General features: G+C 49.1%; 1 protein-coding gene across 1 annotated transcript in view; it reads right to left on the bottom strand.

Moving 5' to 3' along the window:
- Window positions 1-12,887, bottom strand: part of GABBR2 (gamma-aminobutyric acid type B receptor subunit 2) — a 416,683-nt gene that overhangs the window by 275,828 nt on the left and 127,968 nt on the right. The window contains exon 2 of the mRNA XM_015117226.3: window positions 10,631-10,768. Coding sequence (XP_014972712.3) covers window positions 10,631-10,768 — 138 coding nt within the window. The remainder of the gene's footprint in view (window positions 1-10,630; window positions 10,769-12,887) is intronic.

The following is a 12,887-nucleotide window of genomic DNA, read 5'->3' as shown; positions in this document are numbered from 1 at the left end:
AGGCCAACAGGAAAGACATGGGGTGGGTCCTTGCAGGAACAGATTGGGAACCGCCCTGCCCTCAATAGCATCCGGCCCTTCTTTAACCTACCTCTGCTTCTCTGAAAACCAGAAGAGTGTGTGTGCCCTCTAACAGCTGCCTGGGGCTTCTTTCGCCTCTCCTGTAGGTTTTCTGTTTTAATTTTACTGTTCTGAATCACCTTCATGGTCAGTGATAGTTAATTTCATCCACACAACTTTGGATCTGAAGACACATGGAGACCTATACATTTTCAGGGCCCGGTTGGCATCACAGCGGCAGTAACATCACCACCTGAGATCTTAGTGGGCCTGATGGTCTGCAAAGTGCTCCCACATGGTCCAGCATCCCTGTCCCACCTAATGCTCTCAGTAGCCCCAGAAGGGTGGACAGGATTATCGCCATGATACTGTGAGTTCAGTGAGGCTCTGAGGGGGCTGCTAATTTGCCTAAGTTCCCTCTGTCAGTGAGAGGCATCGGAGGGAAAATGACCCGGAGCTTCGGAATTTCAGTCCTCTGTTCAGGCTCCTGCATCAAACTGCCTCTTTGCCATGTCTCCCTCTCTTGGATGGTGGTGTTGGGTGGTGGATTTGCACTGCTCCAGGAGAGCCTGGGAGAGTATACAGCAGGTGCTGCACTTGTTGAGTGACAGAATGAATGAATAAATACAGTATGAGTCAGTGAATGAATGAATGAATGGATGGATGAATGAGTAAGAACAGAACCTCTCTTTCCCTGAAGATTGGTAGGTGCTGCCAGGATCCACGCAAGCCAGGTTGGATGTGGGGACCACATCTCCACCCCTTCCACCAAAGGAGTGGGGGTTTGGATCACGAAGGGCAGTGATACCCCAGGCCAACTCAAAGCTGTGGAGTGAACCTCCTCCTCCGTCCCTCATACACATTATTGGGTCCCTGTAAGTGGGACCAGGCACGGAGAGACTAATTCGACATGTCCACTGTCTTTAGGGTACCACAGTCAAATGGAGGAAGCAGAAATGGAGATAATGATGACACTGTGGTATAGAGACAATCCTGTAACAAGGGATGCTGGACACATGGCGTAACATGCCCAGAGGCTCAGAAGAGCCAGCAACTCACTTGCCAACTCTCACATGCTGGAAGTGGTTTTCAAGGTGAAAAGGAGAGGGCGGGCCTACAGGCGTGGGACCCACTCAGGGGAAGGCTGGGCCTTCAAAGAGCACAGAGCAGCTGAGCAGCTTCAAGGGACTCTGGGTGTTGGAGCTGGGAGATTTGGGGCAAATGAGGTGGGACGGGCAGGCACCAGTCAGCACTTTGTCCATCATGGTGCCTGCCACATGCTCCCCTCTCCATCCCCTCTGGCCTTTGCAGTGGCCTTCAGCTGCCCCACAGCCCTGTGTCCTAGGAGTGCTGTTGCCATGGCCACCATGGGTCCCGCTTCAAGCCAACTTCCAGACTCCTCTGTCCTGAAAACCCTTCTGAGGGTTCCTTCTTCCTTCTACCAATTGTATCCAAACAAAAAGCTACCAAGCTTTTCCTCGCCTCATGTGTGACATGCTGCCCACTTTCAACACTGGGCTTGACTGCACTGGGCATCTGACGACAGCCAGGAAGGACCCTCTAAAGTCCCCAGGTCCTTGAAGTCTCTCTCCTGCCCTCTCTGCTTGGCCAATAGTGCATGCCCTTAGTATCATTTCTCCTCTTCCCTTTCTTCTTGTTTTTAATGAATCCAGAAGGTGGAAGCATCTCATAGATTATTAATGTGCTAAATGGCCCCCCTGGAGACCAGTGCAAAGAAATGGCTCCAACCCGTGCTGGATTACTGGCCTCTATTCTCTTTCTTAGAGAGCAGCAGCAACAGTTTCCAGCTGTGCCTTATCGTACTGCTGCTTCTAACTGGTTTCCAATCAAGGCTGCAGGCTCACTTGCATGTACTGTGGCAAGGGTGTGGCAGTCACATGGCCGGGTTATGGCAGGATTCTGGCCTGGGTGGGTTTTAACTGTTGGGGGCTAAGAGGCAGACGTTGCGTGTACTTTGAGCATCTTGCTGAAGAGCCCACATTCCATCCCTGACTCCTTATTTTCAGAGTCTGCAGTGTCAGAGTGAAAAATCCTGTTGTCCATGCGAAGCATGAAACTCCAATGGCCATAATCAGAGATCTGCTCCTAGCAAAGGAGTCCTGGGCATCATAACAGCAGCTACTGGATTACAGTTTATAAAAGTGCTTTCCCTTGAAGAAAAAACATCTGCACAAAACACAGAAGGTGGGTTTGCTACTCCCATTTTACATAACAGAAAAGGGAGGCTAAGGGAGAGAAAATCAAAGTGCTGGAGGGTAAGCCACGGGCCCCGCGTTGCTATTCCTGTGAGACTTTGGCAAGGCCCTACCCCATCTGGTCTCTGTTTTTCAGTCTGTACAACAGGGAGACTGGACCCAATGCGTGCTAAGCCTCTGCCACCTCTGCCATTCCATGAATCTACCTCAAATTCCACAAGCCACAGCTAAGCAACAAGCAATCTTTTGATTTCTCAGACAACCTACAGTTTAATAAAATAATCATTTGAGAAAATCATGTCAGATCACAAAATTTCTGTTCCAAAATTTCTGAAGCAAAATGGCATCGACTGACCATTTAGAATGATGCCAGAATTCAGTAAATAGCAAAAGGCCTGATTTGGAGGTTCTCACTGATTTGTTTTTTAAATGTCAAAACCAGGCATGCTTTTGAGTTTTCAGAAATCAAATCCTAAACGTATTGGGAGTCCATTGCCAATACCTCTACACACACAGTGTCAACATCCTCCCGTGTGAAAGTCCTCCTTGCCTCCACTCCCTCACATGAGCTTCTCCAAGGAGACAGCCCCATGACACAAGCCGAAGTGTTGCTTCCCAGGAAGGTCCTCGGGGGGAGTGCCAAGGCGGGCCACAAAGCAGGGTGGGCTGTCGAGGGGAGGCTGGGGACAGAGCCAGGAGAAATGCATCTACAATTTAATAATCTGCCACGGCTGCCTTTTAAAGGACAGGCTCTGCGGGATACAGTTCTTGAGGAAATAGTGTTTGCGTTTTCCTATGAGCAGCCCTTTATCCCTTTAGGAATCTGACTTTATTTTCATCAGTGAGACGATTTCTCTCTGCAAGCTGAAGCTGCGATCATCTCACTCCCAAGCAGGAAGGAGCGTGGTCCTGGTCTCTGAGGATGTCAAACTCCCTCTTGCTGGCATCTCTTGGACCTTTCCCAAGCTCTGTCTCCATCTTCCCCACCCAGCTCCAAATTCTCCTGGTTTTTCCCAGGTCCCATGCTTTCAGGACAGATCAGGCTGGTGTGAGATCTGCAGGACCGCCCCCAAAAGTGCCAACACAAGCCACCCTTAGATCTCTGAGGACAGGATTCTGGGTGGGTCTGAAAAAAACTGCAAAGGAAACTTAGTTAGAAAACGGGGGGGTGGGGGTTCCTGAGATGGGAGATGCAGGCTGAGGCTGAGCCCAAGGCTGTGTTAGGGCTCCCCTTGCGTCCGTTTAACAAGAGGCTGCAGCTGGAGAGTCCTCGGGTGACTTTAGGTCTGGCAAGCTCTGATGACGTGCCCTTGGTTCTTAGGGGACCAACTCAAGGCCTAAAAGACAGGCACCTGGCTCTCCATCAGCAAATACGCCCTGAGCACTGTTCTGGCATCACTGCCAGGCCTGTACCAGGCCAAGGGGCAGAGTGAATGAGACACAATGCTAACCTCAGGCAGTTGCAGGCTGGGGTGGGCAGACATAGCAAACACCCTGGGAGGGATGTGCAGGTCAGGTCAGGAAGCACAGGGGAGGCCATGGGAGGCTTTGCAAAGGAGGGGCACCCAAGCTGCGCCAGGAAGAATGAGCACAGTCCTGCCAGCAGCCTGTACTGAGGCCGGCAGCATGAAGGGGCATGAGGTGGGCCAGGAAAACGGCAAGGTGATGGTGCACTCCATGGACTGTGCCCCACCATGGACTGTGAGCTTCATCCTAGCGGCACTGGGATACTTGCCCTGGCAGCATCCCTCCACCCTCACCCCGGTGACCTCCTCTATGTCCTCTTTCCCACACGGGCAGCATCAATTGGAGTTTTTTGGACCAGCAGCATTTGTTAAACAGCCCCGGTGTCTGGGGGATGAACAGGCCTTAGAGAGCTCCTGGCCTGGCAAGTCTTCAGGGGCCAAGAGCATCACAGTCACCTGAGCCACTGATATTGAATTTGCACTGTTACCAAGAACCCCCATAAGTGACTCTTTCCATATAGGTGGAGAGCCACTGACCTGGACTATGCCTCCTCTGTGTATTAAATTTCCCCAACAGCAGGCCTGGCTGAAACCGGACTGCTCAGGGAACTTTGGGCCACAGGGAACTCATGACTTCACAGCCAGGCAGCTTGCTCCATGCTGGAAGCCTCCAGAGGCAGGGCTTGCTTGCAGGAGGTGGAAACCCTGCTCCCCGCTAACTTCAGCCATGGCTCCTGCTTCTCCCCACTTGCACCAGAGAACCAGCAAAATCTATCACAGTCAGTCATGCAACGCTGGAGGTCTGGACTCCTCCCTCCTCCCCAGTGCCCTGTGTGCTCTCCAGGCTGAACACCCTCAGCTCCCCAATGTCTAGACCTTGATCCTTCCCTGATGCTTTCCTGGGTTATGCCCTAGTGGGTTCCTCCCAGCATGAGGCCCAGATCAGAGCCCTGCACCCTGAGCAGGCTCTGACAGTTTGGAGAGGGACAGAGCCACTCTCACCTGCATGTCAGACCCTGGACTCTGTGAAGGTCCTTGCATATAGAGGGAGAAACTGAGGTTCCCAGTGGCTAAGTGACTCAAATCACGACTAAAACAATATTAGCCTCTCTATGCAGCAGCTATGAATCAAGAGGCCCAGCAAAAGGCAAAAGTTAAATTTAACCGATTTCAGCACCAGAGTGAATTTTCACCCCTCTGGTGTGTGAATCCCTATTTTTGTGACACAAGGAAACAGAAACAACTGATTATGCATTCCCGGCTGTCTCTGTCCGGCAAGCATTGCTCCTCCAAAAAGGGCAGCCAGAGCTCCTTTTCAATTACACAGATTACACACAGTTTCCCATTTGTGAAGCTCTGTTGTGAAGCCCAGTCTTGAATAAGTTAAGAGATTCATCAAATCCCTTGGGCACCTGTAGACCCACCCATCCACCCCTTCACCGTCTCTGGAAACAAGCTCAGCCTCCCTGAGTTGGGATGGCTTGGGAGGTCCACAGAGTCTGGCTCATAATAAATGGGGCTATGTTCCCTGAGAATGAGAAGGAGGCAGGAATCCAGGCTCCCAGTCTACTCCCAGATCAAGATCCTGATCTTTGCTCTTATATCTTCCTTGTCTGGCTGCACAAGGCTGGGAGAAATCCAGTCTTCTGGGCTCATCCACCGTTCTGCCTCCCAGGTCCTCAGATAAGTCCAAACTGTTGAGTACCCTCCAGTTCCAAGCCCCCCAGCATCCCGCATCCACGTCCAGTTGCAGCCATTGATCCAGCCCCAGTGTCTAGTAGTGAATGCTAGGGCAGTATTGTCTGGGTTTGGGCATCTTCCCCCACAAGGAGCCTGGGAAAATGCAGAGCGATTCTGTGGAGGTGGAGGCTGAGATTCTGCATGGTCCACTGCCCTCCCCACCCCACAGTCAGAGCCACACTGTGAGAGGCTCTGCCATGGAGCATTTCAGGCCCCTCTGTCCGCCTATCCTCTGCACTTAGCACAGTTCAGTACTCAGTGAGGACCTACTGTGAGCCCAGGCCCTGCGCCAGACACTGGGAACCAGGAGATGAAGAAGGGGTGGGGAAGGGCTGCCCCCAAGAAGCTCACAATCTGATACAGAAGACTGGTATATAGAACAAATTATTTTTCACAACACTTAATTTTTTTTTTCATAGAGACAGTGTACCACTTTTTTTTTACCCAGGCAGGAGTGCAGTGGCATGATCATAGCTCACTACAGCCTTGAATTCCTAGGCTTGAGCGATCCTCCAGCTTCAGCCTCTCAAGTACCTGGGACTACAGGAGTGTGCCACCACACCCGGCTAATTTTATAATGTTTTGTAGAGATGAGGTCTCACTATGTTCCCCAGCCTGGCCTCAAACCCCTGGCTTAAAGCCATCCTCCCGCCTTGGCCTCCCAAAGCATTCGGATTACAGGCATGAGCCACTATGCCCAGCCCATTCTTAAAATTTTATTTTTGTGAATTGAGGTAAAAGATACATATAAAATGTACCATCTTTACCTATTTTAACTGTAGAATTCATTGACATGAAATTTAATAAGAGAATACTGCACACAATATAGAAGGATGTGGAACAGTGTTTCTCAACCTTCATTTCACTGTTAGTCTCCTAAGAAGACTTTATGGCTACTTTTTCCTACTCTTGCCGCCTGGTGAAATTGTAATACCACAGGCATACATAGATCTGTTTGTGTACTAGATCTATATCTATGCTTTATACATTAAAAAAGTAAGAATTTTTTTTTTGCCTCCGCACAAGAACCAATGTTTACTCCCTTGGAGGAGATATCACCCGCTATTGAGAATGCAGGGTGTAGTGGAGGAAAAAGTAATTAATTTACTTTTTGAGCTGGGGATGGGCAGCACCAAAGGAAAGGGGGTGAAGGAGATCAGGGAAGGCATCACAGAGGAAGTGGTATCCAGGGCTTTGAAGGATGAGCAGGAGTTCTGCAAAACAGGGCAGGGCCTCAGCATCAAGTCCCCCTTGCTGGGCAACTGGAGTTCCTGTCTTCCTCCAGACATTAGTCACTATAGTATCCAGTCTCCAAGCTAGCCCCCAGTGAGCTTCACCTCCCCCTGCACCTTGGTACTACTCCTCTCTAAATAAGAGCTAATTTGTGTGATCCACAGATTACAGCAGAAGTTATAGCATGCAATTTCCAGAGCTAAGTCCTAAAAGACTTGGTCTTTTCATGACTCACTTTGGGGAATGCCAGCTGCCTTGTCATGAGTACACACCGGCAGCCCTATGGAGACCTCCACATGGAGAGGAGCCACACTGGAAGCAGATCCTCCAGCCCCAGTCAGGCCTTCAGATGATGCCAGCCCCCAGCCTTCAAGTCCTCCAGTTGGGCCCCAAACACCATGGAGCAAACACAAGCCATTCAGTGTGTCTGAATTCCTGAACCAGAGAAATAATGAAATAATACATGATATTGTTGTTTTAAGCCACTAAATTTGGGGGGATTTGTTACCCAGTGATAAATAACTAACACAATCCCCATCTTGTAACCCAGTTCCCTGTCTTATCAACTCCTCTAGGTTGGAGGGCTGTCCTGCTCATGGCAAGGTCAGGTAGCTCTGGTCTGCAAGCTGGGAGTTTCCAACGTTGTGCTTGTTCCTGCAGCTCCTCAGGGAATTCTGAGGGACAGATGGTTCCAAGTGACACTGAGAATCAGTGGAATCAGTTGGATTCCTCTCTGGGCAGGGGATTTCCCTGGGACCTCAGCCTCTCATGCCTGGACAAACTGTCCATCTGCAGATCCTTCCATCCCTTCCCATCTCCCTCCATCCCTCTGATCATTGAGCAGACTTCTGATGAAGACTGTGAAATGACAGGCATGGGGAAAAAGAGAAGTCCAGGTTCTGTCCTTAAGGAGCTCACAGCCCAGCTGGAGAGACAAACATTTATAAACACACCCCCACATCTGCAAAACCCTAAGAGAGGGACAGGCAGGGTGGAATGGGACACTGGGCTGTGCACACGCTCTGCTAGAATTAAACAAGGGGAAGTGATAGAAAGGCTTTCTAGGGCCCAACTTTAGCAGCCCCCTAGTAGCAGCAGGAAAGGCTTCCTGAAGGAGGCAGGATTTAAGCTGGGTCTCAAAGAAAGGGTAGCACTTGATACACTGGATATAGGAAGAATGGGATGTTTTGGGTGGTAGGAACAGTGTAAGAAAATGTGGGAATGCAAGACCAGGAATGACAAGTAATCAGGGGATTCAACTTGGGGAGTGGGAGGAGACAGGGCAGGACTAACCACAGAGAACACTTAGTTATCACTTACTGTGTGCCAGGCACAACTCTAATCCCTTTTCAATCTTTCAATCCACACGACAACCCCATGAAAACAGTCCTATTACTACCTTGATTATGCAGATGAGGAAACTGAGGTTCAAGGAGGCAGCACATAGCTCTAACTAGTAGAGAATGTGATCCTCAATATTCAGGAGAGCAAGCTCAAGCCCAAAGAAGCTAAGTGACTGGTCCAAGGTCTCCATAGCTGTCCTAGGCACTTTGAGGGCTGAGGCCAGGCTCCCATGGCACACTGAGCCATGCTGGCTTTCAGGTGTGTGGTTAGGTTTGTGGTTAGGTTTGCACCAGAGCACATGGCTGCCTTTCTGGCCTCCTCTTCGTGTTGCATCCACCCACAATCAGCGTGGCCTGCTCCGGCCACAAGGAATGACTCAGCACTCCCCAAGCCCACATACTTTCCCACCTCCTGCTTTTGCACGCCCAGTTTCCTCTGCAGCGGCGCTCTCTCCCATGTCTCCAGCTGTCCAACGCCCTCTCCTCCTTCAGCAGCCAGCTCCACTGCACCTGCCATAGCACCTGCCCTGGGGCTTCCTTGACCCGGGGCTGAGTGAGGGGCCCTCGCCTGGGCCCCACCTCTCTTTCATCACACCTGCTATCGCTTGTGCCCACCACTCCTTGTGGCTGCAAGCTCGGGCTCCACCCCAGCACCCCATGCATGCAGCACCAGACTCAGAGGAGGTCCCCAGTCAATGCAAGTGGAATGAAACAGATCCTCTACGTGGTTAGGCTCCTGCTCACCCTGCCACTCTCACTGTCTTCACCCTGACTCCCCATCCATCACACTCCAGCACCACTTCCCTGTTTTCTGTTCCATGAATATGCCAGGTTCTTTCCTATCACAAGCTGCCTTCCTGCGTTTGCTATTCCATTCATTGACATGGAATGCGCTTCACCCAATGGTCTCCTTCTCACCCTTCGGGTCTCAGCTTGAATGTCACCTCCTCCAAGAGACCTTTTCTGGCTACCCGAAGGCAGTCACTATATATCTCATCACCGTGTTTCCTTCTATCATAGCCAAGTTTCCTTACTACAGTCTTATCTTAAGGGCCAGACTGCCCGAGTTAAAATCCTGGCCCTACTAATTGTTAGCTGTGAGTCCTTGTGCAAGTTATATAGCTTTTCTGTGCCTCAGTTCCATTATCTATAAAATGGGGATGATAAGGTACCTACAGCATAGAGCAGTTATAAAAATTAAATGAATTCATACAGAAAAATACTAAGAACAGTGTCTAGCACATGGCAGACCCTCCATACACAACCTTATTATTATTATTTAATTATTTACTTGCTTCTTGCCTGTCTTCCTCCTAGAATGTAAGCTCCAGAATAATGTGAACCACATCTATCCTGTTCAGCACTGTATCCCCATGTGCCTACCAAAATCCAGGCACAGAGTAAGTTGCCTATAATATTTGTTGGATGTATGTATGGATGGATGGATGGACAGATGGATGGATAGATAGGTGGGTGGGTGGATGGATGGATGGAGAGGTGGATGGATGGACGGATGGATGGATGGATGGATAGACAGACAGATGGACAGATGGATGGATAAGTGGGTGGATGGGTGGATGGATGGATGGATGGATGGATGGATGGATGGATGGATGGAGGGATGGATGGATGGATAGGTGAATGAATGGATGGCTGGATGGATGGATGGACAGATGGACAGATGGATGGATAAGTGGGTGGGTGGGTGAGTGGATGGATGGATGGATGGATGGATGGATGGATGGATGGATAGGTGAATGGATGGATGGCTGAATGGATGGATGGATGGATAGGTGAATGGGTGGATGGGTGGATGCATGGATGGATGGATGGATGGATGAATGGATGGATGGATGGATGGATGCAGCAAAAAAGTAAACATGTGTATGAGCCACCACTCACCCCTGGTGGTCATATAGTTCCACGCTCTTCTTTCCCATCCCCAACAACAGCTAACACTGGCAAGTCTTACCTACAATAGACTGTATGTGTGTTGGTGGAGCATTCAGTGATGTACAAAATCTGCCAGGGCAAAGAGTGAATAACCGGCAAGGAGCCCAGGAAAGACTTAACTGAGGACAAAGGCAGTCTTAGAGGACAAAAGAGAATTTCAGTGGGAAAGGGAGGCTTGGCAGAGAATTGATGAGCGGTCATCTGGTTAAGGGAACATCAAGAGCAGGGCTCTGAGACCCAAAGGTCCAGGACACATGTGTGGAAAGGCAGAGTGTCTGGCAAGGCTGTGCTTTGGAGGAAGTGGAAGGAGCAGGAGATAACAGTGGACAGGCAAGTTGGACTGGCATCAGTGACCCAGAAAGCTGGGCTAGAGAGTCAGTGGTGATCCCTGAAGCCTTCAAATACATGGTGGTAGCATCAGGGCTGCCCTTTAAAGACCCACCATGGGGGCCATGCCAGGTCAGGCCAGCAGTGAAAAGCTATGCTATCACCCAGGAGAAAGTCCAGGAGGCCTGACCTAGGCAACATAGAAACCACATTGTACAAGGAATCATTCCTGCAAAAGACTGAGGGCCAACCAAAGACACCTCCCCACAACAGAAGGTAGCTCGGACCTTACCTGCACCAGATTCCAGCCTTGGAGGGACTCTGCAATGATGGATGTGACGGATGGACAGACACCTCCAAACACCATCAAGTGGTTCGGCCCGTATTTTATTGCATCATAGAAGGCTTTCAACCCTTTCGCATTGTCGCACTGGGAAGCAACACATAGAAAGAAAGGTCTAAATTAGAAACAGCTTTTCCCCAGGGACATGAGCCCAACAAACAAATCTTCCCTTGTGGAAACCTTTTGGGTTTCAGTTCTCCCATGGTGGGGAGTCTCCTTAAGTCAGCCCTGAGTCCATGCTGTGAGCTCAAAGAGTGTGATCTTGGCACCCACTATCCTGTTTCTGCTCCTGCTAAGTGCCCTCCAAATCTAGGACCTCCCTCCAGCACCCCAGCTGTCTCCCTTCAGAGTACACTCATGAAAAGCCCCCATAATGCCTCGCCCTGGGATCTCCCTTTTTCATGGCCATTTGTATTTTAAGGATGATCCCACACTCATTAAAATAGCTATAATAAAACACACACACACACACACACACAGAAAACAACAAGTGTTGGCAAGGGTGTGGAGAAACTGGAACTGTTGTGCCCTATTAGTGGGAATGTAAGATGGTGCAGCTGCTGTGGAAACAGTATAGTGGTTCCTTGAGAAGTTAAACATAGAATTGCCATATGACCTAGCAATTCCACCTCTAGACGTCTACCCAAAAGAACCAAAGGCAGGGACTTGAAGAGACAGTTGTACACCCATGTTCATAGCAGTGTCATTCACAATAGCCAAAAGATGGAAACAACACAAATGCCCATCAACAGGTGAATGGATAATGGAACGGTGGTGTATCCGTGCAATGGAATATTTCCAGCCTGGAAAAGGAAGGAAATTCGGACACATGCTACAACATGGATGAGCCTTGAGGACATTATGCTAAGTAGAATAAGCCATACAAAAAGACAGCTATGATACGATCCCACTCATATGAGGTTATCTAGAGTAGTTAATTTCATAGAGAAAGAATGTAGAATGGTGGTTGCCAAGGGCTGGGAGGATTAGGGAAGGGGTCTTCTTTCTTTGACAGGCTCAGAGTTTCAGTGGGGATGACGGAAGTGTGTTGGAGGTGGATGGTGGTGATGGTAGCTCAACAATGTAAATGTGCTTAATGTCACCAAACTGTACACATAAAAATGGCTACAATGGTAAATTTTAGGTTACATATATTTTTACCACAGTCAAAAAAAAAAAAAAGATGATGATGAGGATAAATCTAAAGAGAAGATTCATTCAGCAAACACTTGCCAAGCACTACTCTGTGTTCAGTCCAGGGCTGGACATTGAGGAAACATAAAAATTGGATCCAGCCCCTGCCAAGGAGCTCCTGTATTAGAGAGAAAAGTTCACCAAGAAAACAGTTCACGGTGACCCACCATGGGAATGGAAAGGGGCCAGGTGCCCACGATGAGTATCAGGATTCAGTTCTGGCTCACTCAGCACCTTTCCATCCTCGCCTCCCTCGGTCAAACCCTGTGGTCATCTCTCCCCTGAAGAGAGGCTTTGGTTTCTACTGGGCATCTTACCTCCCCATGGGCAAGTTGAACGCCCCCACCATCTAAGAGTCTGAGGGTCCTTTGTCAAATATATGAATTCTTCTCACTCTTCCTGCTTTCCATGCACTTAAAACCCAAATTCCTATCAGAATATATCTCTCGAAAGGTTAAAAATGTAATTCTCATGAAAATCGATAGTGAACACATGTCAAAGTTTTATTTAACTCATTAATAAGGGGATCTGCAGGATGACAAAGTGGATTCAAAAGAGCATTTAAGGAACAGGGATTTTTACAGCGACTGAAAAAAGGAATAAGATAAGATTGCCAAATTACATACAAATGTCCCACAGGGTGACAAAACCACAACCTTTGGGGACAGAAAAGAAAATCATTGAAAACCAGCATATCTTATCTGTTTTAGAGGCTTGCAAAATGTTTAGGTCTTAATTAATTGAGCAAAGTTCTATTCCCCCAGTCACATGACCCTTAGGCAGGAAAATGCTCTAAGTATTAGGGTAAAGCGTCACATAATCACATCTTTGTATTATGTACAAGTTTGGGGTCATTTTCTTAACACTCCTTATCACAACAGAAACCACTCAGTCCAGCTGCTGCCTCCCAATCTGGCCTGAGTTCCCTTTGCTCCGCCCTTTGCTCTCCAAGTACACAAACCTCCTTCCAGTTCCCTGAAACCAAATGCACTTTCCTTCCTACCTCTGGGCC

This window comes from Macaca mulatta, chromosome 15, assembly GCF_049350105.2.
Source record: "Macaca mulatta isolate MMU2019108-1 chromosome 15, T2T-MMU8v2.0, whole genome shotgun sequence".
Taxonomy (NCBI): domain Eukaryota; kingdom Metazoa; phylum Chordata; class Mammalia; order Primates; family Cercopithecidae; genus Macaca; species Macaca mulatta.
This window is presented reverse-complemented; position numbering and strand designations above follow the sequence as displayed.